The sequence below is a fragment of the Silene latifolia genome, chromosome Y (assembly GCF_048544455.1).
Source record: "Silene latifolia isolate original U9 population chromosome Y, ASM4854445v1, whole genome shotgun sequence".
Taxonomy (NCBI): Eukaryota; Viridiplantae; Streptophyta; class Magnoliopsida; order Caryophyllales; family Caryophyllaceae; genus Silene; species Silene latifolia.
Window position 1 is genome coordinate 313,756,125 of NC_133538.1, and position 27,871 is coordinate 313,783,995.

Sequence of the window (27,871 nt, forward strand, 5' to 3'; positions counted from 1 at the left end):
GTAGGGATGTGGAGGTCGGGAATGGTGGTGCGTGATGGGGAATGGTAGGTCGGGAATGGTGGTGAGAAGGGTTGTCGGGTGGTGGTGATGTTTTTCGGGTGGTGGCGGTGGCGTGGTGGTGGTCGGGTGGTGGTGGGGTGCGAGTTGATGGTGGCGCGGTAGTCGGGTTTGGGCGGTGGTGGGTGAGTGAGGAAGAGAAGGGTGTTTTTGGGGGGTGGGTTGTTGTTGCGGGCGAGGTTATGTGGCGGTGGAGGTGGTCGGGTAGCTGAGGAAGAGGGAAAATTATTTTTTGAATTATTTGGTTTTTGAATTTTGTTGGATTTTTGAGAGGAATTGATTTTTTTTGGTTTTTAGAGAGATGGAGGGATGATATTTGTGTGATAGGAGGGAGAAGTGAGTGGAAAAAGAAAGGTTATATAGTGAAATTAAGGGTTGATTAGTGATGGTAGTGAGAGGAAGTGTTTAATTAGCATTTATCCCCCACTTTTTACACTAATCCCTTGTTTTTCCTCTTCAATCTCAACCCTCCATCCCATCTTTTTAATGGCTCCAAATAGGACTTAGGGACTCAATGCTCTTGGGTGGACTCACTTGATCCTTCCTCTATATATATATATATATATATATATATATATATATATATATATATATATATATATATATATATATATATATATATATATATATATAGGTCGATGTCAGTGCGAACTAAAGTATGCAGTGCGAACCGCATTTAACTAATCAAACACACAGTATAATAATTTCGGATACACATCGTATAACTACTAGATACACATGGTATTATTACCAGATACACATGTATTCCGTAGTAATACGATGTGTATCCGGGCTGGTATTCTGTGTATCTAACGCTCCACTAGGATCCACAAAGCCCACTACCACCAACCAACACCACTGCTGTCGTCACCAATATCACCGCCAGCCTATCACCATCCACCACCACTGCCGCCGTCACCAACCACCACCACCGCCACTAACACCCCAACAGCCGCCACCATCACCAACACGACTGCCACCATGAACTTTCCCACGATTCTTGATCGTCTCACTGCCACCACAATCATCCCATAACCATGCCCGCACCACCACAACCCTCCCACCACCATCCAGCACAACATCTAGATATCGCCGACCACCTCAGATGGCGCCGGTGATATCACCAATCACCCCAAAGTCGACTCAGTTAAACTCGGTCACGAATGACCAAAAGCCATCACGACGACGACAACCATACGACCAGAAGCCACAACTCAGTCAAACTGGATCCAAACAACTACCACAACATCCACTTCATTGTTGTTATTTATTCAAAATTCAACTTCTATTTTAGTAGATCTCGATTAAAATCGCGAAAATTTCTGAAATTTGAGGATGGGTGGCTGAAGGCGCAAGGGAGAGTGAATGAGGAGTATTTTGTGCATCTGCCAACCACGACCACCCCAACCGACGAACGGTGGTACGTTGATATCGGCATCGACGAGTTTTCCGGTGTTCAAAACGAGGATAGAGGAAAGGAATGGGAGAAGAGATGTCCTAAGTAAGACGGGGATAAGTTTCCTCATGCATATCATACAAACCTTTCATTCCAACACCTTTAAACAATTCAAAAGTCTATGTGTCTAAACCCAAATTCCTCATAGCCGGTCGACAAATGAATCTACTCGGGGTTAGGGGGCGATTTTTGAACAAGATGAATTTACCTTTTTGTGCTTGGGATGCAAACACCACATCCGGAAAGTCGGGATCCGGGTTGGTGTCGGACGCCGCTGCCTCGACTAGCCTTTGTTGTACAAGTGCCAATTCCGCCCTTGTCCTCTTGTTTGCCATGATTTTTGGTAGTTTGAAGGATGAAAAAGGAAGGATGAATGAAGGTTTAATGGAGGAAGGATGTTTGATGGTTGATGGGTGAAGGTTAGGGGTGATTTAATGGAGTTTTGATATGATTTGGTGGTAATGGAGTGGAGAAAGGAGGAAGAAGAGAGAAGAAAGAATAGAAAAGAATGAGAAAAGAAGGGGGGGGGGGGGGGGTCGCGGGTATTAGTTGATGTGAATGTGTGTCCCTGTCGGTGGGCGAACCGGCAGCCGGTCTGCCGGCAGGGAACACACCCCTTCTTTCCAAAATTGCAAATTTCATTCAATAAAAATTTAGCTCGCTGCCGGTGGAGGGCACCGGCTGCCGGTCCACCGGCACAGAACACCCCTCAATTCTCAAATCTTGTCTTCAGCGTATCCCCTGCCGGTGGGTCGGCTGCCGGCCTGCCGGCATGGACTTCCTCTCTAATGAGTTTTCTTCCTTTTCCTCCTAGTGGTGAATCCTCTACCGGTGGGCCGGCTACCGGCAGAGGATACCCTTCCTTCAGCCTTTTCTCCTTTTCATTAAGCGTGGACGTCCCTTCCGGTGGGCCAGGTGCCGGCAGCGACTTCTCCTCAGCCTATTTTCCTTTTTTTCCTTCAAAAATTTTACAGCTCGCTACCGGTGGAGGGCAGCGGCTGCCGGTCCACCGGCACAGAGTCACGTTGGTTCATTTTCAGCGTGTTTTCTTCTTTTGACTCATCAAAACAATTCCCGACTCTTTCACTTACCCATTTTTGCGAGTTTTCAGTTTTAAACCGACGCCTCATGTCGGGATTACGGGTAACGCTAAGGGTCTCGCCTTGCAATCCAAATTTTGTCAATAATGATAAATCCAAACAATCTCAAGTTCTAACTATATGCATGCTATGTACAAGTGGTGGTTCTTGAGGAACTCCACCAAACCAAATCTTGTTCAACAAAAATTTCAATTTGCCCTCTCCTCGGGGAGGGGTTCCCCGAGGTAAAGCACCTCAATCGGTCCTTTGTTGTCACCATCATAGTAGCGTTTGACTCGTTGACCATTGACCCTAAAGGTTCCTCCTTCCTCGCTCCAAAGCTTAAAGGCACCATAAGGGAATATTTGCATCACCTTGAAGGGTCCCGACCATCTTGATTTAAGCTTGCCCGGGAATACCTTAACCTTGGAGTTAAAAAGGAGAACAAGGTCTCCCACACTTACATCTTTTTTCACAATCTTGGCATCATGCCACATTTTTGTTTGATCCTTCTAGATTTTCGAGCTCTCGTAAGCCTCCAATCTTAATTCCTCAAGCTCATTCATTTTGAGAAAACGCACCTCTCCGGCGACATAAAAGTCAAAGTTCATCTCCTTGAGAGCCCAACAAGCCTTGTGTTCTAGCTCAACGGGCAAATGACAAGCTTTCTCGTACACAAGCTTATAGGGAGTGGTACCAAGGGGTGTCTTGTAGGCGGTTCTCAATGCCCATAGCACATCCGGAAGCTTTTGTGACCAATCCTTCCGGCTCTTGTTTGTGACTTTCTCCAATATGGCTTTGATTTGGCGGTTAGAAACCTCCACTTGCCCACTAGTTTGAGGGTGGTAGGCAAGGGCGGTTTTGTGCCGCACTCCATGAAATTCAAGTAGAGCTTTGAAAGTACTTTTGCGGAAATGTGATCCGCCATCACTGATGACTACTCGGTGTTCCGAACCTTGGAAAAATCGTGCCCTTGAAAAGCTTTATCACAACCTTGCTATCATTGGTGGGAGAGGCTACCGCTTCAATTCATTTAGACACGTAGTCCACCGCCACCAAGATGTATTCATTCCCACAAGAGTTGGGGAAAGGTCCCATGAAGCTTATGCCCCAACAATAAAAAAGTTCAATCTCCAATATGTTGGTTAAGGGCATCTCATTCCTTTTCCCAATGTTCCCAACCCTTTGGCATCCATCACACGATTTCACCAAATAATGAATGTCTCTAAACATGGAGGGCCAATAGAATCCCCCTTGGAGGATCTTGGCAATAGTTCTAGAAGTTGCCAAATGTCCCCCGTAAGCGGAATTGTGAACTTGGTCAACAATCTTCAAACCCTCCTCTCTAGAAACACATCTTCGGAACATTCCATCCCCACACTTGCGGAACAAGTGTGGGTCATAACAAAAGTACCTCTTAGCATCATGTCTCAACTTTCTCCTTTCCCTTGGTTCCAAGTCATCCGGAATGAAACCATTAACAAGATAATTTGCAAGATCCGCAAACCAAGGGGTCTTGGTACTGTGGACGCGGGCCCACGGGGTTCGCTTGGGAAAACAAGCTTTTGCATTTGTGGAGTCGCCACCAATTTATTGTGGAAAATTGGAAATCGTTCGAATACCTCGTGTCATGTCAAGACACAAAGTAGTGACATGAACACCAAGAATCCGTTACCGTTAGCATTCTATGTCTAGAATGACTCTCGTGGATGTCATTGAACACGAATGTTCACAGATATCTGGAGTAAGGGGTGAGGGTACGTATTAGGAAGCTCTTTTGATCGAACACCTAATCCCGCCCGCCTCGATAGCGGCATCTACTAATGATTAGGGAAATCATCTATATTCGATATGTTGAAGGTTATATGCATACAATGCAACATCTATTAGATTAATCATAGTATGTGAGAATTAACTAAGTCGGTAAACACGTGTTTAACATGCATTAATGTCGAGGTATAAATTTAGGTTAATTGCATGTGAGAGCATACAAACAATATGATAAAGAAATACAATAAAATTACAATAAAGAAAATTACAATAATTACAACGGGTTAATTGATTAATGTCGAAAATACACTTAAAACGGATGATTTTAGAAAAGAAAAGAGAAAATAAATTAACGAACAGATTATTAGGTGATAATACGGTTAATAGTTAATTAATACGTAACTAATAAACTAGGTCAAAGCAACGACGAAAGTTCAGGGACAAAATTCAACCCGGAACAGGCGCAGCAGAGCTGCGTCCTTTGGAAGAGGCGCAGTGCTCACTGCGTCTGTTCCTGAGGTGAATTCTGGTCGTGAAGCCGGAATTGCATATCGTTAATATTCATTGGTAATTTAAAAATCGATTATTGATATTTGACTCGGATGGAAGTGGTTTAACATATTATTTACATGTGAATTGGTCATAAAAACAATAAAACATGAGATGAAACTAATTAGAACAAATTAATTACAAGATTAATTGTGAGGTTAATTACAAATTAAACAAACTAAACAAATTAAGTTATTAATGCTAAACTACTGATGACGATGACAATGAACAGATGAAAATATACCAAAGGTCGAATTCCAAAAACTTGATATTGATGAATCGAACCTCTAAAACCCGGATTGATTTTAATGACGAAAACCCGCAAGTATTAATTACTTGGGATTTAAGTCGGGAATTAAAAGACGATAAATTACTTATAAATTATATGCTAAAATTATCATGTTAATGAAATAAGAACAAGCAAAGACGAAGCAAAATAAACAGATGAAATAAACAAAAGACGAAGGAAGAAGAAGGAAAGCTGGAACTGCGGCAGCCTCAGGAAGAATCGCACCAGATGCTGCGTCCCTTCGAAGAGGCGCAGCAGTTGCTGCATTCCTTCTCGACATCTGTCTCCCGTTAATTCGTAAAAAGGGTTTGAATAAAGGTTTTGTAAGTCGGTTTTGAATATATTTTCGACGTAAACCTTGCAATAATGATTACAAAAATAAAATACAATAATAAAAGATGGGATTTACACCCTCAGACTTACATGTTTGACGAAACGAGATTAACTAAGTTAACGTTTAGTGATGCTCGACTCGAATGTACGACGAAAGTGCCCTCTAAGAGGAAATTAAACAAAGTTGATTAAGTTGATTGAGGTGGAGTTGGTCAACTTGGTCGGTCATGCAAAACGAGGCTGATACTCAGAAAGATCCGAGCTTACGTGTCGAAAGTTCAAGCACGTAGACGCCAAAAAGCAAGAGCGTGGTCTTAGAATGCAAAGGGAGAAGAGAAGGGCGAACACTCGCGTGAGAAATATGAGGAACAAAGGTCCCTATTTATACTAATCACGGAATTAGAGTTTAGGAAAGGAGAGAAAGATCCGGAAACAACCGACTTTGGTTAAACACGGAAACTTGGACAAAAACAAAGCCTGGAGAAAAGGCGCAGCAGGTGCTGCGTTCCTTGGAAGAGGCGCAGCACTTACTGCGTCCTTTCCTCAGCTGTTTCCTCCGGCGTAAGAAAGCGCGTTTGACAGCCTGTCGTATTTTAGGCATAACTTTCTTTACAAGACTCGGAATAAGATGATTTCGGTGGCGTTGGAAAGCTAAGAGAAAGATCTAGAACTTTATGTGAAATAGTCCTGACCCAGAAAAGTCGTTATCATCTCTTAAAATGGGCCTAAATGTCGGGTTATCATTTTAGTTAAATGAAATGCATATTTTGTAATGTAAACTTTTAAGTTTAGACCAAAGAAGTGACATGTGACTCAAAATGAGATATACCCATGATATTTTATGACATCCTAATCTTAGGTAGACAAGCACATTGCTTTGACTCGGGATTTGACGGTTTTAGGAAATGAAGACGGTTTTTTTGACCCGGACTCCAAATGAACTCTAATTATTGCCAAAACGACCGTAATGACACCTAGATGACGACCAAGGGGTAGACACAAGTATTTGAGCTATCACTTGACGGTAAACTTATGAACTGTCATAAATCATTTCGTGTACCAAACACTCGGCCCAATCATCACCGGGTGTTTGACGGGAGGTGCAGAAATGAGGTATCTACAGAGCCCCCACTTTGACTGAGGCTTGGACAAGGCGAAAGTCAAAGTATAGCCATCAGGTCAATCGAACATTACAACCTGACGACTATGGCGACGCGAGGCGGCTCAAGGGGTCTGAGCCAAGGACCTGTCGTCAGGAAAATTTTAGAGTCTGTCGACTATCGGGGAGGGTAGTTTAAAGTCCATTAGACTATGTAAGGAAGCTCGCCAGCCATAAGAAGAAACCATACCTGAGATACCCCTGGGTGAAACGGGACTGAAGACGCTTCGACAAAACTCTTTGGCCTGAAGATAACTTGGTGTCTGAAGGTATTAGGGGTCACAGGGATTCTGAAGAAACTTCTTAACACTTCTGAAGGCCAACTCTAAAAGCTATCTCTCTCTAAAGGAAATGCTGAAGAATAACTCTCTGAAGGACTAAAAGGGGACTTAATTGAAAAGAGGTTATCTGAAGGTTACTGAAGGGATAAAGGATCATCTGGGGGTATTTGCCTGTCTCTATCCTCAAGCAAACTCTCACTAGGGAATAAATCGATGATTATGGGAATCTGCCTGTCTCTGTCCTCAAGCAAACTCTCGTTGGGTTAGCAACACTGCAAAATACTGTTGCGCTGGAGAGAAATGATGATTAGGAACATCTTGATCGTCATGGAAGAAACCTTAGATGAGCAATACTGCAAAATACTGCTGCGCTGGACATAACAATTTGAGCAATACTGCAAAATACTGCTGCACTGGACATAACAATTTGAGCAATACTGCAAAATACTGCTGCACTGGGGAGAGTGAAGACTTGAGCGAAGCCCCCAGTTGGAGTGAGCACTGCTTCTGATACTTACCTGCATAGTTAGTAGCCACACAAGAATGCAATCTAATAGGAAAACAACACACATCACATGAGGAAATGCAATTAGCACATGGACCTCAAATGAAGAAACACATGGGTTTTGCAAAAGTTGTTTCTTTTAATAAAAGTCGTTTAAAACTTGCTTAAAGAAATTTGTCGTTTGTTTGTAATGCGTTATGCATATTCAAATGGGCTTTAAACACGTGACTGACGTGGATCAGACCTTATACGGACGCGAAACGACAAACTGACGCAACATTAACTTAGATTTGACGCGACACCGGGATGAACTTGACAGACTTTGCTTAAGTATGCGCAACCCCTAGCCAAGTATGGGTGACAACGCGTATCAGTTCTAAAGGTAAAAGAATTGCAAGAATTATGGGGGCATATAAAGGCAAGGCATAAGCCATGGATCGGCTGTTTACTTGGACATCTTTTGCCACTTTTTGCTGTAAAAGAGATCCTCTCGAGGCATGATAACTTCGAGAATCGATTTAAGACCTTTGTCATTGTCCAGACCGAGAACTAGCTTGACTCAAATGAGAGAGTTGTAAAGGAAGGGTGGCATCTCGAAAGAGAACCCCCAGGATGAGAAGGTGACTCTGGATTTGGTAAAAGAAGGCTGGGCGACAAGAAGGAGCCCCCGGGTAAAAATGGTCAATATGGAAATCGTGGTGAGGATGGTTGAAATTGAGGTTGAAAGTTGATAATTGAGGTGGTTGATAATTGAGGTTGAAAGTTGATGGTTGGGATGGTTGTGTCCATGAGGACTGCCTACTTATTCACGTGGAGTGAAATCAAACCAGATCGTAGTTCTGAGGTTTGGTTAATTTTATTTGGGTATTGCGGTTGTATCCTTCTTGTGTAAGAAAGGACTGCCTACGTATCCACCTGAAGAGGTAAAATCAAACCAGATCGTAGTTCTGATATGTGCCTAAGCTTGTGTTGTCAGGACCTTAAAGTGCAGGGGTCACGAGGGTAATTTCCTTTAGTGACTCGAAGAACTGATTTGAGATAACTCCCTCTGATCATAGACCAAAGAGGTATAATTAATTTCGTAAAAATTTCCTTGTCATGTGAGCACACCTAAAAGTGGACCCTATGGATGAATTGGGTATGTCACGTTCTGAGTAGAAAAGTATTGAAAACTCCGTGTCTGGGTCAAGGTGAAACTGGATTGGATATTTGGAATGTGGAGCTCGGAAATAAGAGGCTTTGATGAACAAATCTATGGAGCTTGATTTTGTGGTGTTAAGGCTTGATGGGATTATGGCTTGTAATATGGCTTGGAAATGGAATCTCTTGGCTTGATGTAGCCTGAGCATATAAAGGTAGGTTAATTGATGCGGGATCAAGTTTCCATGTCTTGGCCCTAAAGGATGGGTATACTTGACGAGCTTGAGAGGATTCTCAAAATTCCTAACTATCTCCCCGTAATGGTCTCAAGAAGGACTTAGGGTGTGTGAATGGGCTAAGTGAGGGTGCTAGCTGACCATCTTCATCGATGTCTTGATAGAATTCAGCATTATTCCGTATAGCATTTCAGGCTTGTTTTTGATTCAGACTTAGATTCTGGGTCTAGAATATATCTCGACTTTTGCTCAGATTTTTGATCTAGAATATATCTCGGCTTTTTGCTCAGATACTTGATTCAGATTTTTGAAGATAACTTTGAGTTTTGATATTGACATGGCTTACTTGATCGAGCCTTTTTCTTTTGACTCTTTTGTCTTGGATTACGGGCATAGCTGCGGCCTTGGATATTGACACCGGTTTCTCTTGATTGAGCCTTTGGTTTTGATCATGGCTCGTATGGTCTTGGACTTGCTTGCTACCATGGATTTGGGTCAGACTAGCACCTTTGGTGGGAAACGGGTTGGTCTTTAGTAAACAGGTTGTTTATTGTGGGGAATGGGCTTACCTTTCGTCATGGATTGTTAACAAAGGAGATGATCTGGATTCGTCCTAGAATCTCTTGAGATATGCTCGTCCTAAACTAGGGTATAGTGGGGTTTCTATTGCCAGACATGAATAGGTAAGAAAAGAACACGGAGTTTCAGGTCCTCTACAACTTGGAACGGAACATCGTTTAAGTGCACTCACATCGACTTGCCATGTGTTGTTGTTGTTTATTCATTTTAAAATGTCTCAAACCAATTCTTGTTGTCACAGAAAATGGATAAAGGAAGAGATAGGATAGAATATGTGAATTGAAAAGTGTACTTTTATTGAAATGAAGAATGAATGTATGTATTTAACATAGACATAAGAAGACACGTGACTAATGGGACAACCCCCAGGTTGTCACTAGAAATGGAAACGAAGAAAGACACTAGAACAAATATGAGATAAAAAGTCTAAGACTCGGACTCGGACTCGGACTTTGACGCGATCTTAGATCCAGACTCGTAATCATCGGCCCACGCTTGAGCATTTTCTCTTTCAGCAATTGGCTTCAGCATCTGGCTTTGAGCATTCACCCATTTGAGCACCTCGTCTTCATCATTGGGAACACTGAAAGGATAATAGTCAAGAAGAGTTTCATGATAAGTGATATATCCACGAGGATTGCCTAAGTTCCCTTGTGGGATAAATTTTGAGAGCGACAACTTCCCGCCTTTGATCATATCCTGAATGACATGTTTTAATTTGAAATATTTCTCTGTATCATACCCTTTGCCTCTATGGTACTTGCAGTAGGCATTCTCATCCCAGAACTTGGACTTCTTCTCTGGGTTAGGCATAGGTCCTATAAGTTAAAGAAGACCTAGAGAGGATAATTTGTTCAAGGTTAGGGCATAAGGCATGCCTAGACTTGTGAATGACCTGGGAGAGTTGTTTGGTTTCTTTGACGAAGGCTTCATGAGGTTGCCTTTACTGATTTTGATTCCTGGATGAGAATAACTAAGAATGGATTGCTCGCTTATTGCTTTCTCCTTTAGATTGTCAAGTTGAGGGTTTGTCTGGACACTTTTCATCTTGAGAAGTTGGGCATCAAGCTTCTTACTCATTTAAGCAAACTGGTTCTCCATGTTGGTAAGCCGAGAGTTTAGGTTATCAATGGCTCCCTCTAACTTGGAAAATTTATTGTTGAAGGCAATGGAAAGCATGAGCATTCCACTTTGGATATCATCGTCTTCGAGGACATTGATCTCTTCGTTATCATGAGGAGCGAGGAGGTGAGAACAGTCTAGGGATGATTCTTCGTCATGTTTAGTGATTTTAGACCCAAGAGAGTCGATTTTCTTGGATTGCTTGACGGAAGGTGGCACATGAAGCTTGTCATACTCGATCATATCCTGAATAATATGCTTTAGACAAAAGCATTCCTCCGTATCGTGTCTCCTACCTCGATGGTACTGACAATATGAATTGCCCTTCCACCTAGGCAGTATCTTTTCAGGGTCTGGGGTTGGACCAATTGGATGAAGTTTTTCCTGGGAAACCAGTCTTTGTAGAGTTACTTCATATGTGGTTCCGAGGTCAAGGAATTCCCTATGAGCTCGTCCCGGCCTTCTGGGTGGAGTTTCCAAGAGGTTAACTCCCTTGTCTTCATTGGCCTTCTTAGATGGGTGAGTTGTGTTGAAGCTATGCCCTGGCCTTGGGGTATGAGAAGATGGTAAAGGTAGGGCTGTAAATGAACTGAGTCTGCTCGACAAGCCCTCGGGATCGGCTCAGTCAAAGCTCGGCTCGAGATCGGTCAAACTGAGCTCGAGCTCGGGCTCGAACTAAGCTGAGCCCAAACCGAGCCGAGCTCGAGCACACTAAGGCTCGGCTCGGGAGCTCGTTATTTTTAAAATTACTTAATGTTTTTCAATATATTTACTTAAATTGTATCAATTTTAAAATAAATAAATTAAAATATTAGTTTATAAGATAAAATTACATAATAACTGTTATTATAAGCTAACAAAAAAAGAATATTCTCGTTTGAATTTGAATTTTTAAATAAAAAATTACGTTATAATTAAAATAATGCTCGAAAAAATAGTATGCAAACAAAGCTCGGGCTCGGGTTCGGGCTCGTAAAATATTATATGAGCCGATCCCAAGCCTTGATTTCAAGAGCTCGGGTTCGGGCTCGAACTCGACTTTTACTATATGAGCCAAGCTCGATCATAGGTAAGATCGAGCTCGGCTCGACTCGTTTACACCCCTAGGTAAAGGTTTCATCATATCTATTTTGTTTTCCATATTGGTGGCACGAGCGCTCAAGTCTTCGATGGTGGCCTGAAGCTTAATGACTGCAGCACTCAGTCCCTCGACGTCGACAGATAAACGTTCTCGAACACTTTCATTGGAAATTGCAGAATTCCTACCGAGATGAAAATGACGCATTACAACTTGATTTGACATGGGATCACACATACTAAGGCGACAAACAAATGGTATACGACGAGACTAGATGACTAGACTCTTGACTTGTGAATCCAGGAAATGTCGTGAGTGACTTCTCGTGTTTGGACTCACTGTGTTTGACCTTGACCTTAGACTCGAGTGTTGATTTTGACAGAGTGACATTTATATGGTTGACTTTATTGACGGGATTGGCGACACGTGTTAATTCTAATTCATGTGTTTAAGACAGACTTGACTCGAGGTTCGGGTATGTGTGTCCCGAACGTTTCATTAGGAGAATTCAAGAGACCGATTTTGGAATGACTCGATGTGTTAGCCTCGAGTGTGTGAGTCGAGGTGTGGAAATGTTTAGATCCTAACTGAATTGGGGTAGGGGGTCAAAAATGACGGCGTGACGCCTTAGGAATTGACTTGAATTTGAAAAGACCCAAAATGTAAAGGAAGACGGGTTTATAACTCGACATAGTTCTGACTAGGACATAGTCGGTTTGAATTTTGACTCTAACTTAGCCCAATTGAATTTACATATTTACATTTACATGGTTTGAAAATATTTTGTTTAAAATGTTTTTGGTTTTTTTTTTTGGACTTTTTATTTTACACGGATTTTGAAATGGGTATTAGGCCCGAAGTTTGACTCGACATTTGGATAGAGTTTCGGCTTATTTTGCGCTATTTTGAAAATGTTTACATTTTGAAAAGGATGTTATTTTACAAAATTTCATCATGGTTTTGTTTACAAAACGGTGATCACATATGATACAATCATTTACATTATAACGGTATGCTGAGTGCATTTAAAAGGATTTTGGTTTAAAGGGTGGGTTGCCATATCGAGCAATCAAACCCGGGGTCTGTGGAGAGGCTCGTACCAAACAGGAGTAAGGCCGATTCCTAGTCCATTCCCTCGAGTAGTGAAAGCTCTTGATACAAACAGGAGTAAGCATCATGGTATGGTTGATGTCAATCGCTATCCATCCTTAGGCCCAGATAAGAATTTGGACCGTCCAGACGGGACGATTGGTCGAATGGGTTGGGTTGGGCCTAGGAAGGCCGAATAAAACGATCTAGGAAGATCGAGTAATGAAAACCGACAACTGTCTCATATAAACTATTCCCTAACCTTGTTCAAGTTTCACCCTTGACAACACGTAAGTGTATTACTCCCCAACGGAGTCGCTAAACTATGGACGCGGGCCCACGGGGTTCACTGGGAAAACAAGCTTTTGCATTTGTGGAGTCGCCACCAATTTATTGTGGAAAATTGGAAACCGTTCGAATACCTCTGTAATGTCAAGACACAAAGTAGTGACATGAACACCAAGAATCCGTTACCCTTAGCATTCTATGTCTAGAATGACTCTCGTGGATGCCGATGAACACGGATGTTCACAGAGATCTGGAGTAAGGGGTGAGGGTACGTATTAGGAAGCTCTTTTGATTGAACACCTAATCCCGCCCGCCTCGATAGCGGCCTTTACTAATGACTAGGGAAATCATCTATATTCGATATGTTGAAGGTTATAAGCATGCAATGCAACATCCATTAGATTAATCCTAGCATGTGAGAATTAACTAAGTCGGTAAACACGTAGTTTAACATGCATTAATGTCGAGGTAGAAATTTAGGTTAATTGCATGTGAGAGCATACAAACAATATGATAAAGAAATACAATAAAATTACAATAAAGAAAATTACAATAATTACAACGGGCTAATTGATTTATGTCGAAAATACACTTAAAACGGATGATTTTAGAAAAGAAAAGAGAAAATAAATTAACGAACAGATTATTAGGTGATAATACGATAAATAGTTAATTAATACGTAACTAATAAACTAGGTCAAAGCAACGACGAAAGTTCAGGGACAGAATTCAACCTGGAACAGGCGCATCAGAGCTGCGTCCTTTGGAAGAGGCGCAGTGCTCACTGCGTCTGTTCTTGAGGTGAATTCTGGCTGTGAAGCCGGAATTGCATATCGTTAATATTCATTGGTAATTTAAAGATCGATTATTGATTTTTGATTCGGATGGAAGTGGTTTAACATATTATTTACATGTGAATTGGTCATAAAAACAATAAAACATGAGATGAAACTAATTAGAACAAATTAATTACAAGATTAATTTTGAGGTTAATTACAAATTAAATAAACTAAACAAATAAAGTTATTAATGTTAAACTACTGATGACGATGAATAGATGAAAATATACCAAAAGTTGAATTCCAGAAACTTGATATTGATGAATCGAACCTCTAAAATCCGGATTGATTTTAATGACGAAAACTCGCAAGTATTAATTACTTGGGATTTAAGTCGGGAATTAAAAGATGATAAATTACTAATAAATTATATGCTAAAATTATCATGTTAATGAAATCAGAACAAGCAAAGACGAAGCAAAATAAACAGACGAAATAAGCAAAAGACGAAGGAAGAAGAAGGAAAGCGAGAATCTGGCAGCCTCGAAAGAGGCGCACTGATCTTCGCGTCCCTTGAAGAGGCGCGCGATTCTTGCGTTCCTTCTCGACATCTGTCTCCCGTTAATCCGTAAAAAGGGTTTGAATAAAGGTTTTGTAAGTCGGTTTTGAATATATTTTCGACGTAAACCTTACAATAATGATTACAAAAATAAAATAACATTTTTGACGAAACTAGATTAACTAAGTTAACGTTTAGTGATGCTCGACTCGAATGTACGACGAAAGTGCCCTCTAAGAGGAAATTAAACAAAGTTGATTAAGTTGATTGAGGTGGAGTTGTTCAACTTGGTCGGTCATGCAAAACGAGGCTGGTACTCAGAAAGATCCGAGCTTATGTGGTCGAAAGTTCAAGCACGTAGACGCCAAAAAGCAAGAGCGTTGTCTTAGAATGCAAAGGGAGAAGAGAAGGGCGGACACTCGCGTGAGAAATAATAGGAACAAAGGTCCCTATTTATACTAATCACGGAATTAGGGTTTCGGAAAGGAGAGAAAGATTCGGAAACAACCGACTTAGGTTAAACACGGAAACTTGGACAAAAAGAAAGCCTGGAGAAAAGGCGCAGCAGGTGCTGCGTTCCTTGGAAGAGGCACAACACTTACTGCGTCCTTTCCCCAGCGGTTTTCTCCTGCGCAAGAAAGCGCGTTTGACAGTCTGTCGTATTTTAGGTATAACTTTCTCTATAAGACTCGGAATAAGATGATTTCGGTGGCGTTGGAAAGCTAAGAGAAAGATCTAGAAATGTATGTGAAATAGTCCTGACCCACAAAAGTCGTTATCATCTCTTAAAATGGGCTTAAATGTCGGGTTATCATTTTAGTTAAATGAAATGCACATTTTGTAATGTAAACTTTTAAATTTAGACCAAAGAAGTGACATGTGACTCAAAATGAGATATACCCATGACATTTTATGACATCCTAACCTTAGGTAGACAAGCACATTGCTTTGACTCGGGATTTGACGGTTTTAGGAAATGAAGACGGTTTTTTTGACCCGGACTCCAAATGAACTCTAATTACTGCCAAAACGACCGTAATGACACCTAGATGACGACCAAGGGGTAGACACAAGTATTTGAGCTATCACTTGACGATAAACTTACAAACTGTCATAAATCGTTCCGTGTACCAAACATGCGGCCCAATCATCACCGGGTGTTTGGCGGGAGGTGCAGGAATGAGGTATCTACAGGTGCTAACTTCCATGAGCCCGTCATCCCTAAGGCACTCATTGATAGGTCCACTCTTGTCTTGTATCCCATGGTCCTCAACGGTCAATCTTGATAAGTGGTCGGCTACAACATTTTCCGACCCGGCCTTATCCTTGATCTCTAAATCGAATTCTTAGAGAAGTAGGACCCATCTCAAAAGTCGGAGCTTTGTATCTTTCTTCACCATTAATTGTCTCAAGGCGGTGTGATCGGAGTAAACCACCACCTTAGATCCAACTAGGTATTGCTGAAACTTTTCAACGGCATGAAAAATCGCTAACATCTCCTTTTCGGTTGTAGAATAGCAACATTATGTTTGGTCAAGGGTCTTGCTTGTGTAATATATCACATGATGCTTCCTATCCACCACTTGCCCAAGGACCGCACCAACCGCGAAGTCCGAAGCCTCGCACATGATCTCGAAGGGGAGGTTCCAATCCGGAGCCCGGATTATTGGAGCCGTGACCAATGCTTCCTTCAACCTATGAAAAGCTTCAAGACAAGGTTCATCAAATACAAAAGGGGAATCTTTGAGGAGTAATGAAGTTAATGGTTTTGCTATCTTTGAAAAATCTTTAATGAAGCGCCTATAGAATCCGGCGTGGCCTAGAAAACTCCTCACTCCCTTCACATTGGAAGGAGGTGACAAGTTTTATATAACGGCAACCTTAGCACCATCAACCTAAATACCCCTTCTAGAGACAATGTGACCGAGTACAACCCCCTCCTCTACCATAAAATGGCATTTTTCCCAATTTAGGACGAGGTTGTGCTCCTCACATCTCTTCAACACATTAGTCAAATTGTCAAGCCCGTGATCAAAGGAATCTCCATGGACACTAAAGTCATCCATGAAAACTTCCATGCTCTTCTCGAGATAGTCCGAAAAGATGGCCATCATGCACCTTTGAAAGGTGCCAGGTGCATTACACAACCCGAATGATATTCTACGGTAAGCATAGATTCCTATGGGACATGTGAAAGTAGTCTTTTCTTGGTCATCCGGGTGGATGGGGATTTGGAAAAACCTAGAGTAACCATCTAGAAAGCAATAATATGCATGACCCGCAAGTCTCTCAAGCATTTGGTCTATAAAGGAGATTGGGAAATGGTCTTTGAGGGTGGCGGCATTAAGTTTCCTATAGTCGATACACATTCGCCATCCTGTCACCGGTCTAGTGGGTAGGGTGGTTCCATCTTCTTGCTCAACCATGGTCACCCGTCCCTTCTTTGGTACCACGTGAACCGGACTAACCCATTTGCTATCCGTTATTTGATAGATAATCCCGGCCTCAAGTAATTTCAACACTTCCCTTTTAACTACCTCGACCATTTTAGGCTTTATCCTCCTAAGACCATCTATCTTGGGTTGACTCCCCTCTTCCAAGATAATTCTATGCATGCACAAACTCGGGCTTAAGCCCTTGATGTCATCTATGCTATACCCAAGTGAGCCTTTGTGAGTTCTCAAAGTTTCCAAAAGTTTCATTTCTTGTGACTCACTTAAGTTAGCATTTATGATCACGGGGTAAGCCTCCCCCTCACCAAGGAAAGCATACTTGAGTGAGGGAGGTAAAGGTTTGAGTTGTACCTTTGGAGGGAGAAAGCCCTCCACTTTATTCAAAAGCTCTTCATCCACATTATGATCTTCCTTCATAGCTTCATCATGCAAGGAGATTTGAAAAACCTCTTCCATTTTCGCTTCTTCTCGGGCTACTTCATGCACTACCTCATCAATCACCTCAATAGTGCTCAACATTTCAACTCTTGGTCCTCTCATCAAATTTAGGAGGTTAAAGTCGACATTGTTGCCCTTAATTTGGAACGTTAGCCGCCCATTCTTCACATCAGTAAGCACTCCTCCGGTAGCCAAAAATGGCCTACCTAGGATGATGGGGGTATGGTTATCCTTCGGGATATCAAGGACAACAAAATCGGCGGGGATTAAAAGCTTTCCAACCTTGATGGGTACGTCTTCAAGCACCCCCATAGGGCGCTTGACGGACCTATCCGCCAATTGGAGAGTCATGGTAGTAGGAGCAAGATTTTGAATGCCAATATTCTTTGCAACTTTTAAAGGAATGACACTCACACTTGCTCCCAAGTCACAAAGAGCTCTTGATATAGGAACACCACCAACTACACATGGGATTGAAAATTTTCCCGGGTCACCAAGTTTAGTGGGCATTTTATTAAGGATATGAGCAATACATGCCTCTTCCATAGCCACTATCTCTTGGTCACCCAAGACCCTTTTCTTGGTCAAGATGTCTTTTAAAAAATTTGAGTAGGTTGGCATGTTCATAATCACTTCCGTAAAGTGTAGGGTAACTTCAAGTTTCTCAAGCATATCACAAAACTTGGCATACTTAAAATTTTCCCTACTCTTAATGGCTCTTGAGGGATAAGGAATATTAGACACAAGTTGAGAATTGGAAGATACCTTTGGAGGAACCGAATTCTTTGTTACCTTTTTTGGTGTGTTGCAAAGGCACTTCTTCAATAGCTTCTTCCTCATAAGGGAGGTCTTCCACATATCCATCAACATCTTTTTCCACTTGAATTTTCCCACTTAAAGACTCTTCACAAGCTTTCTTACCCTTCTTGGCTTCACTCACTCTAGCCGACGGTGTTATGGATGAGCTTTACTTTTCACCACCCATTTCCATTCTATTCCTCTTGGGATCCTCATCAATTTCTACTTCAAGATCTTTTTAGGGGTCCTCAAGCTCTACACCACTCCTCAACACTACCGCATGAGCATGGTGGCTAATTGAGACATCCTTGGAACTTTGACCTTAGGCTAATAGACCACCGGGCGGCCTTTGAGGTTTAGCCATAGCATGAAAGGCCATCCTTGATTCCATTTCTCTCATATCTTTAAGTAAGGTAGCCCTTAAGTTTGCTTGTTCTTGTTGGGTTGCCTTTGAAAAATTAGCCATTTCTTGACTATGTTGAAGTTACTTGTTCTTTATCATCTTTAAAAGCTCATTTTGGGAGGGATCACCTTGGGGTTCTTGATAAGGTTGGTTGTATATGGGTAAAGGGAACCCATAGTCATACCGAGTGTTGGAACCTTGGTTGTTGTTTTGTCCCCCTTGAAAATTACCTCTAGGACCATTGTTGTTGAAGTTTAATCCTTGGCCTTGATCTTGAAACCCTTGAACATACCCTTGCCCAAATCCTTGATTAGCTTGATTCGCTTGATTCACTTGATTCCCTTGATAGAATCCTTGGTTGTTTTGATTGCCTCCAAAATCTTGGTAACCTTGAGGTTGGTTCACATAGTTTTGGTTTTGATTGTTGTTTGGCCATTGGTTTTGATTTCCGGGGTTATTTCTTTGGTTGGAGTATCCTCCTCTTGGTTGAGAAAATCCGGGTGGATTATTTGGGGCTTGTGGTTGAAGGTGTTGTGGGTTTTGAACATTGGTACTCTTGTAGCTAAAGTTGGGGTGGTTCTTCAAACCCGGATGGTAGAAGTAAGTGTTTGGGTTGTAGACATTGGGATTGTTGTAGGGTGGTCTTGGTGGTCTTGTATTGTTGTTATAATTTTGGAAAGCATTAACATCTTGGACATTCTCCTCATACCCACCGTTATAGTTGTTGGCACACATGTCAAAAGTGTGACCGCTCCCTCCACAAAGTTTACAACTTGAAGCTTGAACCACTTCCTCCATGGGTGGACCATGTGAGGTGGTGGCTTGGTGCACTTGGTTTCTTTTTAGCTTTTCAAGTTGTTTTGTGAGTAAGTCGAGCTTAGCATTTGTCTCGGAGTTGGAGGGGTTCTCCTTGGGACATCTTCCATTTCTTCTAAGCACATTACCTCTTGTACCATAGTTAGCCTCCGAATCTACCATATTCTTGATAAGAGCCGTGCCCTCTTCATCACCCAAATGATCGAACCCTCCCCCACGGAGGCATTCGCCATGTCCTTGGTCCTTGGGAGAAAAGTTTTAAAGAAGGTTTGAGTCACGTACCAAGCCGGGATTTCATGATGAGGATAACTAGCAAGTAGATCTAGGTACCTATCCCATGCCTCTCCCAGGGACTCTCCTTCCTCTTGTTGAAAGGTATGAATTTCGTTTCGGAGCATAGCGGTCTTGGATGTTGGGTAATACTTTGCTAGGAAGGCCTTGGCCAAAGCATCCCATGTGGTAAACGTGTCCGATGGCTGGACATTCAACCAACGATCCGCCTTCCCCGTTAGAGACAAAAGGGAATAACATCAACCTCAAAGTTTCCTTGGACACTCCATTTCTCTTCATCATGCTCACCTTGCTCTTGAACTTCCTAAGATGGGCATGAGCATCTTCGTCGGGATTCCCACTAAAGCAATCCTTTTCTATTGAGCTCACTTGAGCGGGGTACATTTCAAAATTATTAGGAGCCAAAGGGCCAAAGTTGATTGGGTTACAAGCATCATTATGGTTACACTACTACAAATACAGGCAACTACAACGACCCTTTAACAACGCTTATTCACGAAAATCACCATAAGACGTTGTAGAATGGATGGCGCGAATTTTACTAAACTTAATTACAATGGTTCTGTGTTGTTAACCGTTGTTATTGGTTTTAACAACGGGTCAAACTTTCAAAACCGTTGTTAATATAAAAACTAATAACAACAGTTTACTCTGTAATAAATTTTAACCGTTGTTAATAATTTGGCGCAAAATTAGTGAAAAGTAATTACAACGGTTTTGTTAGAACCCGTTGTTATTAGGTTGTAACAACGGTTGTAGACTCAATAACCGTTGTTATTAAAGTTATGAAAATCTAAAGAACAACAAATTGCTTTATTCTGCTATACGCTACAAAACACAAGCACAAGCTAATACTGCTACTATACACAAATATCATCCTCCATTCCTCCCTGATCATCTCTCTCTGTCTTCATCTCCGTCACTGTTGTCACCGTCTTCTCTCCCTCATCGTGTTTATCAATCAGGTATATATGTTTCTTAGCTTATTAACTATTTCTTATTAAGATTTTCAAGCTATATATATATATATATATATATATATATATATATATATATAGAGAGAGAGAGAGAGAGAGAGAGAGAGAGAGAGAGAGAGAGAGAGAGTCGGGGTCCGGTGAGAACTCCTAAATATTTGAGGATTGAGGATTAGTGAATACAATATCACAGGTTCTTCAATACAATATCACGAAAAATCTGACCTTTGCCAAAATTTTTTTTTTTTTAAAAAAAAAATTATAATTTTTTTTTTCTGTACAGGTGTTTTTTTTTGTGATATTTTATCGAATAACCTGTGATATTGTATTGAACAACCTATGATATTGTAACGAAATCCTCAATCCTCAAAAAGATAGTGTATCCTCACATGATCCCATTTCTATATATATATATATATATATATATATATATATATATATATATAGAGAGAGAGAGAGAGAGAGAGAGAGAGAGAGAGAGAGAGAGAGAGAGAGAGAGAGAGAGAGAGAAGAGATCAACTAAGGCCAACATATGTATTTGAGTCCATAAGTTTTATTAAGGGCCCTTGGATGATGAAAATGAATGGCCAAGATCAACCTCAAAAAAGTGTGTATATGGACTAATATCACTCATTCTCTCCTCCTTCACTAATCTTTCTAATTAATCACTAATTCACTATAACTTCTTTTCCTCTCATCCACTTCTCTCACATATCACACAACTCATCTCCTCTCTCAAACCCCAAAAAATAAAAACCCAAAAAATCCAAATATATAAAAAACCCCAAAAACCCAAATAAATAAATAAAACCCAAAAAATCCAAATAAATCAAAAAACCCAAAAAATCCAAATAAATCAAAAAACCCAAATAAATCATTCATTCCTCTCTTCCTCATTCACCACCACCCACCACTATCCCACCCGACACCACCCACCGCCCACCCCCACCGCCACCACCGCCGTCGGTAAATTCTATAAACTCGTTTTTTTTTTTTTTTTTTTTTTTTTTTTTTTTTCAGATTTTGTGTTAAATTTGTTGTTTGGGGTCGGTTTATTTTTTTTGTTAATTTTTGTTGGTTTTTGTTGTTACTTATTCTTTTCAAATATCTTCTTGTTATACGTTTTTTTTTTAAAATTTCGGGTTTTAAATATCGTTTTTTTGGTGATATACTTTTTTATTTTTACAAATGTCGTTTCTTTAAAATTCGTCTTGTTATATAAATTATTAGATCTAAAAAGAAGATATTTGAAACTTTAGTCTTTATTCACTGACATTATGTATAACTTTAATTTACATTATGTACAACTTCAATGATATTGTGTGCAACTTCACCGATATTATGTATAACTTCAATGAACAGTATGTATAACTTCACTGATATTATGTATAACTTCACTGACATTATGTATAACTCCACTGACATTATGTATAACTTTAACTTACATTATGTACAACAATGACATTGTGTTAGTTTCAAATCTTAATTACATTTAGACAAAAGTTATACTATCATGGATTAAAGTTTCACGATTTTTGGACTAAAGTTATACAAAAAAGGACTAAAATTATAATATTATGGACTAAAGTTACACAATTTTGGACTAAAGTTATACTATTATGGACTAAAGTTACACAATTTTGGACTAAAGTTATACAAAAAAGTTATACAAAAAGACTAAAGTTATACAAAAATGGACTAAAGTTATACAAAAATGGACTAAAGTTATACAAAAACAGACTAAAGTTATACAAAAATGGACTAAAGTTATACAAAAATGGACTAAATTATACAAAAACAGACTAAAGTTATACAAATATGGACTAAAGTTATACAAATATGGACTAAAGTTATACAAATTTAGTCCAATTTTTTGTATAACTTTAGTCCAAATTTGAATTGATACAAGTACTGTTTGTATAAATTTAGTCCATATTTGTATAACTTTAGTCAATTTTTGTATAACTTTAGTCTTTATTTGTATAACTTTAGTCCATATTTGTATAACTTTAGTCTGTTTTTGTATAACTTTAGTTCATTTTTGTATAACTTTAGTCCATTTTTGTATAACTTTAGTCTTTTTTTGTATAACTTTTAGTCATTTTCGATAAATTAGTTGGAATTTATATAATTTTATGTAACTTTAGTCCAATGTTTTGTATAACTTTAATCCATATTTGTATAACTTTAGTCAATTTTTTTATAACTTTAATCCTTATTTGTATAACTTTAGTCCATATTTGTATAACTTTAGTCCATATTTGTATAACTGTAGTCCATTTTTTTATAACTTTAGTCCTTATTTGTATAACTTTAGTCAATTTTTGTATTACTTTAGTCCATATTTGTATAACTTTAAAGTTTAAAGGGTATAACTTTAGTCCATATTTGTATAACTTTAAACTTTAATGTTAAAAAGGTATAACTTTAGTCGTAAATAGTCCACCATAATAACAAAAAAACGTTAATCTAACAAAAAAAGCCCGTAAATCTAAGAAAAAACCAAATATAAAAAAAACCAAATAACAATGATCACTGAAGTTGCACATAAGGGCATTGAAGTTCTACACAATGACCACTGAAGTTGTACGAAATCTGAAATAACAAAAAAAGAACCGAAATCTAAAAAAATAAAAAACAAAAACTAAAATAAAAAAACGGAAGCAATATTTTGTTAGTCCAAATCCCCTATCTATAAAAGCTGAAGCCTTTCTAAGCTTCCTATTGGCTGCAACATTTTTGGGAAAATTATACCCACGTTCACGTTTGTAGATTTATTTTAGGGAAACTATATTTAGCCAAACTATATAGTATACAAATGATATGATAATGATATATGATTACGTCACCAAAAAAATAAAATTAAATACAGTCTACATACAAAAATTACATATGCAGAAAACCTTTTTAATATTGAAATTAATTACAGCCAATATTGAAATTAATTACAGTCCATCAATAAATTACACATTCAAAATTATAAATTACAGTCCACTATTACATACCCAAAATTGATATTTTAGCAACCAAATAACCAAACTAAATAACCAAACTAAATATAAAATTACAGTCCAAAAACAAAAATTACATTCCAAAAACCGAATATGAAAATTATTTACAGTCCAAATAAAATAAATTACATACCCAAATAGTCCAAAAAAATATAAATAACCAATCAATATGTAAATTACAAATACAATCTCTCAGGTTGGTGTATAAAACCACTGACCATTCATCATCGAGATTTGATGAACTAGGTAACGTTAACTAAAGGCCGCCTTAACCACCGACAATGGGGTGACACAATAGTTAAGCTGCCAATAGCCATCATTAACAAAAAAAAAATGTACCTTTATAGTTGAAATAACTGAACGAACTATTCTTCCATTTCCGGAACTCTGATAACGTTAGCTGTAAAAGAAACAATAAATTATGTTATCTCAATCAAATTTAATATTTGTTTTTATTTTTTAATTCATATCAAAGTATGGACGAATTAAACGAAATAAAATCTAATTAAACATTGTAACATAGTTCAATTTTCATAGTCCAAGTTAATAAAATTGATACTATTATTCTTGAAATTTAAAGGTTATTTTTAAATTTTAATTCATATCATAATATAGACGAATTAAACGATATACAATTTAATTAAACATTGTAAGCCTCGGTTCAATTTTCATAGTCAAGTTAATAAAATTGTTACTAATTAAACATTGTAACCCACTAACAATTAAATATAACAATAATCAACCCCACTAAAATGTATGCTGAAAAAAAGGGACATTTCAGTCAAAAAAGAAAGTTACGAAATAAATAAATGTAAATAAAACAATAATTACCCCATTAACAACAATACATGCTGAAAAAGAGGCACATTTCACTAAAACAAAACTTGAGTTATGCACAAAATCAGCCTACTAACTACATAAACAACGAGAAACAACACTAAATAACTTACAGTTATAAATAATAACCAGCCATTTTACAACTCACAACAATACCAACAATGCAAGAGCCACAACAAATAAGTGTATCAAAATTGATAAGAGGAACAACAGGAGTGTATGTGAAAGTAAGGGTAGTGCGAAAATGGAAAAAAGAAGACTTTAGGAAAGCCTTTGTTGGAGAAGATTTTTCATTAGAACTAATATTGGTGGATGAAGAGGTAAGATTCTGATTCTGCAACATTGTTTACTTACTTAATTAATTATTTTATGGTATGATGTTTACTGAAATATTTGATTCTGCAACATTGTTTACTTAATTAATTATTTTGAGCACTATTCACGTTTCCATTGTTTTATATAAATGCACAACAATATGAACAGAAACTCCACATAATAAATTCAAAATCTTTGAGTAGAGATACTTAGCTTTTTTGGTCAAAATCTTCACATAATAAATTCAAATTCTTTGAATAATCCGCATTTAATCAGCTGATAAATATCCAAAGTGAAATTCCATGGTCGAACAAAACCCTACAAAAACACAACAGCAATAATAGGATGTTAAATCATATTACAGTGAATAGATAGACAAAGAAAAATAAACATAATGAAATAAATAAAACTCGGGTTTGGGTCAGGGTTGAAACCGGGTTCGGGTTCAGGTTTGACTTTGCTTTATGGTCAAAGCCGGGTTCGAGTCATGGTCAAAGCCGGGTTCAGGTCATGGTCAAAGCCGGGTTCGGGTCATGGTCAAAGCCGGGTTCGGGTCATGGTTAAAGACGGATTCGGGTCATGGTCAAAGACGGGTTCGGGTCACGGTCAAAGCCGGATTCGGGTCACGGTCAAAGCCGGATTCGGGTTTGAGATTGACTTTGGGTTCGGGTTTAGGGTTGATTTTCTGGGTTGAAGTATGAAGGATTGAATTTGAATGATGAATTTCTGGGTTTGATATCCAGAAATTCATCCTCAAACCCAGAAACAAAACTTCAAAGTCAGAAATTAAACTACAATCCCAGAAAATTCTTCCACAAAACCGAAAAAGATAGACCCTTTATGACGAAAATAGAGAAAAAAAACAACATGCAAATTAATGTATGGATTTAAAAATCAAGAAATACCCAGAAATTTTTTGATTGCTTTAATTACAAATACAACTCATTCATCAAATATAAGGAATTTAAATTGTTGCTAAGAAAAAAATCACAAAAAACATAAATTATTCATATTCAAAACAGAACTATGAAAACATGATTCATAAATATGAACAAACCAACAAAAAAATAGCGAAGAAAAATACCGTAAATCAAACCGTACCAAAGTAAGTCGCTCTAAAATTAACCCGATGAGTTTGAAGATCAGCGAATATAAACCCACAAACAACAGTATGACGATGTCAAAGACCATATAAAACTCGAAAATTATGAACACTTATGATATATCTTTCAAATTTTGATAAATGATGATGAAAAGGTGGAAATATAGTGTATAATTTGATAAAATATGATTTTAATAGAATGAATTTCGCAGGAAATATAGTATAGAGAGATAAAAGGGGACGAGTTAGACGGAGTGTAGTGAGATAGAGAGGTGAGTGAGGGACGGCATGAATGTTGGAGGAAAAATAGGGTTTGTGTAATAGGGAGAGGGTATTTATATTATAGGGTTTGTGTGGTTTGTGTAATAGGGACGGCGTGTACAAGGCGGCCCAATTGGACATGTTAGTACACCGGCCCAACACAAATAAAAAAAATTGACGGCCCAATTCATTAACATGCTTATGTCAAAATATAAGATATTTTGGTTATAATTTGGTCAAAAATCGTAATATATTGCTAATTATATACCCCCGCATAGTCATTCGAACGACGACTAACAGAATCAAGGCACAAACCCGGCATATCCTTTTTTTAAAAATAAAAAATCGTAATATATAGTTTATTATATTTCTTTATATATCGCATGAGATAATACCAGTATATATTATCTATTATTTTATACAAAGAAAAACTAATATTGTCCAATATGTTCCATCTTATTTTATATTAGGTGGAACAAGACGACAAGTAAGACGAGTGTCATCACCTACCAACGTTCATGTTGTTCCTACGACAACCTTTAACACAGCAGGTTCGTAAAAGACCGTGATTACAAATAAAATATTTATCATTCTGACAATACAAACTAAACCCTAAATCGTGTTTATATCATGACTACATAGGTAACGATACTCCACCAGATGTCCTTCAGCGATTAGTAAGAGATTTATGTGACACATTTGGTGAATCTTATGATGATTTTAATCCTTCGATACCACAAACTGAGCAAGCACCCCGCAGTGAAGAAATTCATTCTTCTCAGTTGATCGATCAAGGTAAGTTTACTTAACCTTATTAGCAAATATATATAATTTTAATACGTACTATAAAAGATTTGATATTAAAAATAATAGTTATTGCGTATTTTATTTGAAAAAAAAATTATAATATATTTTTTATTATAATAAGTATTCAGATATGCATATTAGTTTTAGTTGGTGTGTGTTTTGAATCGTAATCCGTTGTTTATAACGTAACAACATAGGTAACATTGGTGAATCAGATGCCGTCGAGCGATTAGTAAGAGAATTATGTTCAGAATTCGGTGAAACTTATGATGATTTTGATAATTCAATTCTTTAATATCAAGAATTACTCGGTCGACGTGAAATAAGCTCATTTCGGTCAAATGGAGAATGTTCCCGAGGCCGACCAAGTCAATCGTCCCATCTGATCAACGAAGGTTATTTTGTTTAATGACATATCGGTGTATTACAAATTAATTTAAATAGTTATATGAAATTCTATTTAACGTTTTCATATTACGGTGACATTTATAAATCAGCTCTTGAAGGATACTGGGATATTGGAGACCCTAATACGAGTGCGAAATGTGGAGCACAAATGTGGTATCAAGAAAGAAAGGAGAAGAGAAGGGGTACTAGATGCCCTAAATTCTCATTGTGTTGCTCTGATGGCAAAGTTGTGCTGCCACGTTTAAAAGAACCGCCTCAACTCCTAAAGTGTTTATTAAGTAAACAACATCGCTTAAGTAATCATTTTATTGAGAATATTAGAGCTTATAACGTAATGTTTTCCTTCACATCCATGGGTGGCAAGATTGATCACTCCGTCAATCAAGGTCGAGGTCCATACACATTAAGGATGGGAGGCCAAAACATCCACCGAATAGGAAGTTTGTTGCCGTCAGCTGGAACAATGCCTAAATTTTGTCAGTTATACATATATGACACTGAAGAAGAAGTTGAGAATCGGAAAACCGCACTCAGGTATTGGATATACGATTCAAATATGTTAGAATCTCAATTTAACGCATAATTGAAAATAACGATTGTTTACTATTT

General features: G+C 38.6%; 1 protein-coding gene and 1 non-coding gene across 2 annotated transcripts in view; both read left to right on the forward strand.

The window, feature by feature from the left end:
• Nucleotides 1–27,871, forward strand: part of LOC141631214 (uncharacterized) — a 32,160-nt gene that overhangs the window by 2,822 nt on the left and 1,467 nt on the right. Inside the window, exons 2-4 of the mRNA XM_074443916.1 lie at nucleotides 26,518–26,598; nucleotides 26,690–26,842; nucleotides 27,352–27,796. Coding sequence (XP_074300017.1) covers nucleotides 26,518–26,598; nucleotides 26,690–26,842; nucleotides 27,352–27,796 — 679 coding nt within the window. The remainder of the gene's footprint in view (nucleotides 1–26,517; nucleotides 26,599–26,689; nucleotides 26,843–27,351; nucleotides 27,797–27,871) is intronic.
• On the forward strand, nucleotides 19,548–19,654 carry LOC141636754 (small nucleolar RNA R71). The gene has a single exon (XR_012541341.1). It is a non-coding gene; the product is annotated as a small nucleolar RNA R71 (small nucleolar RNA).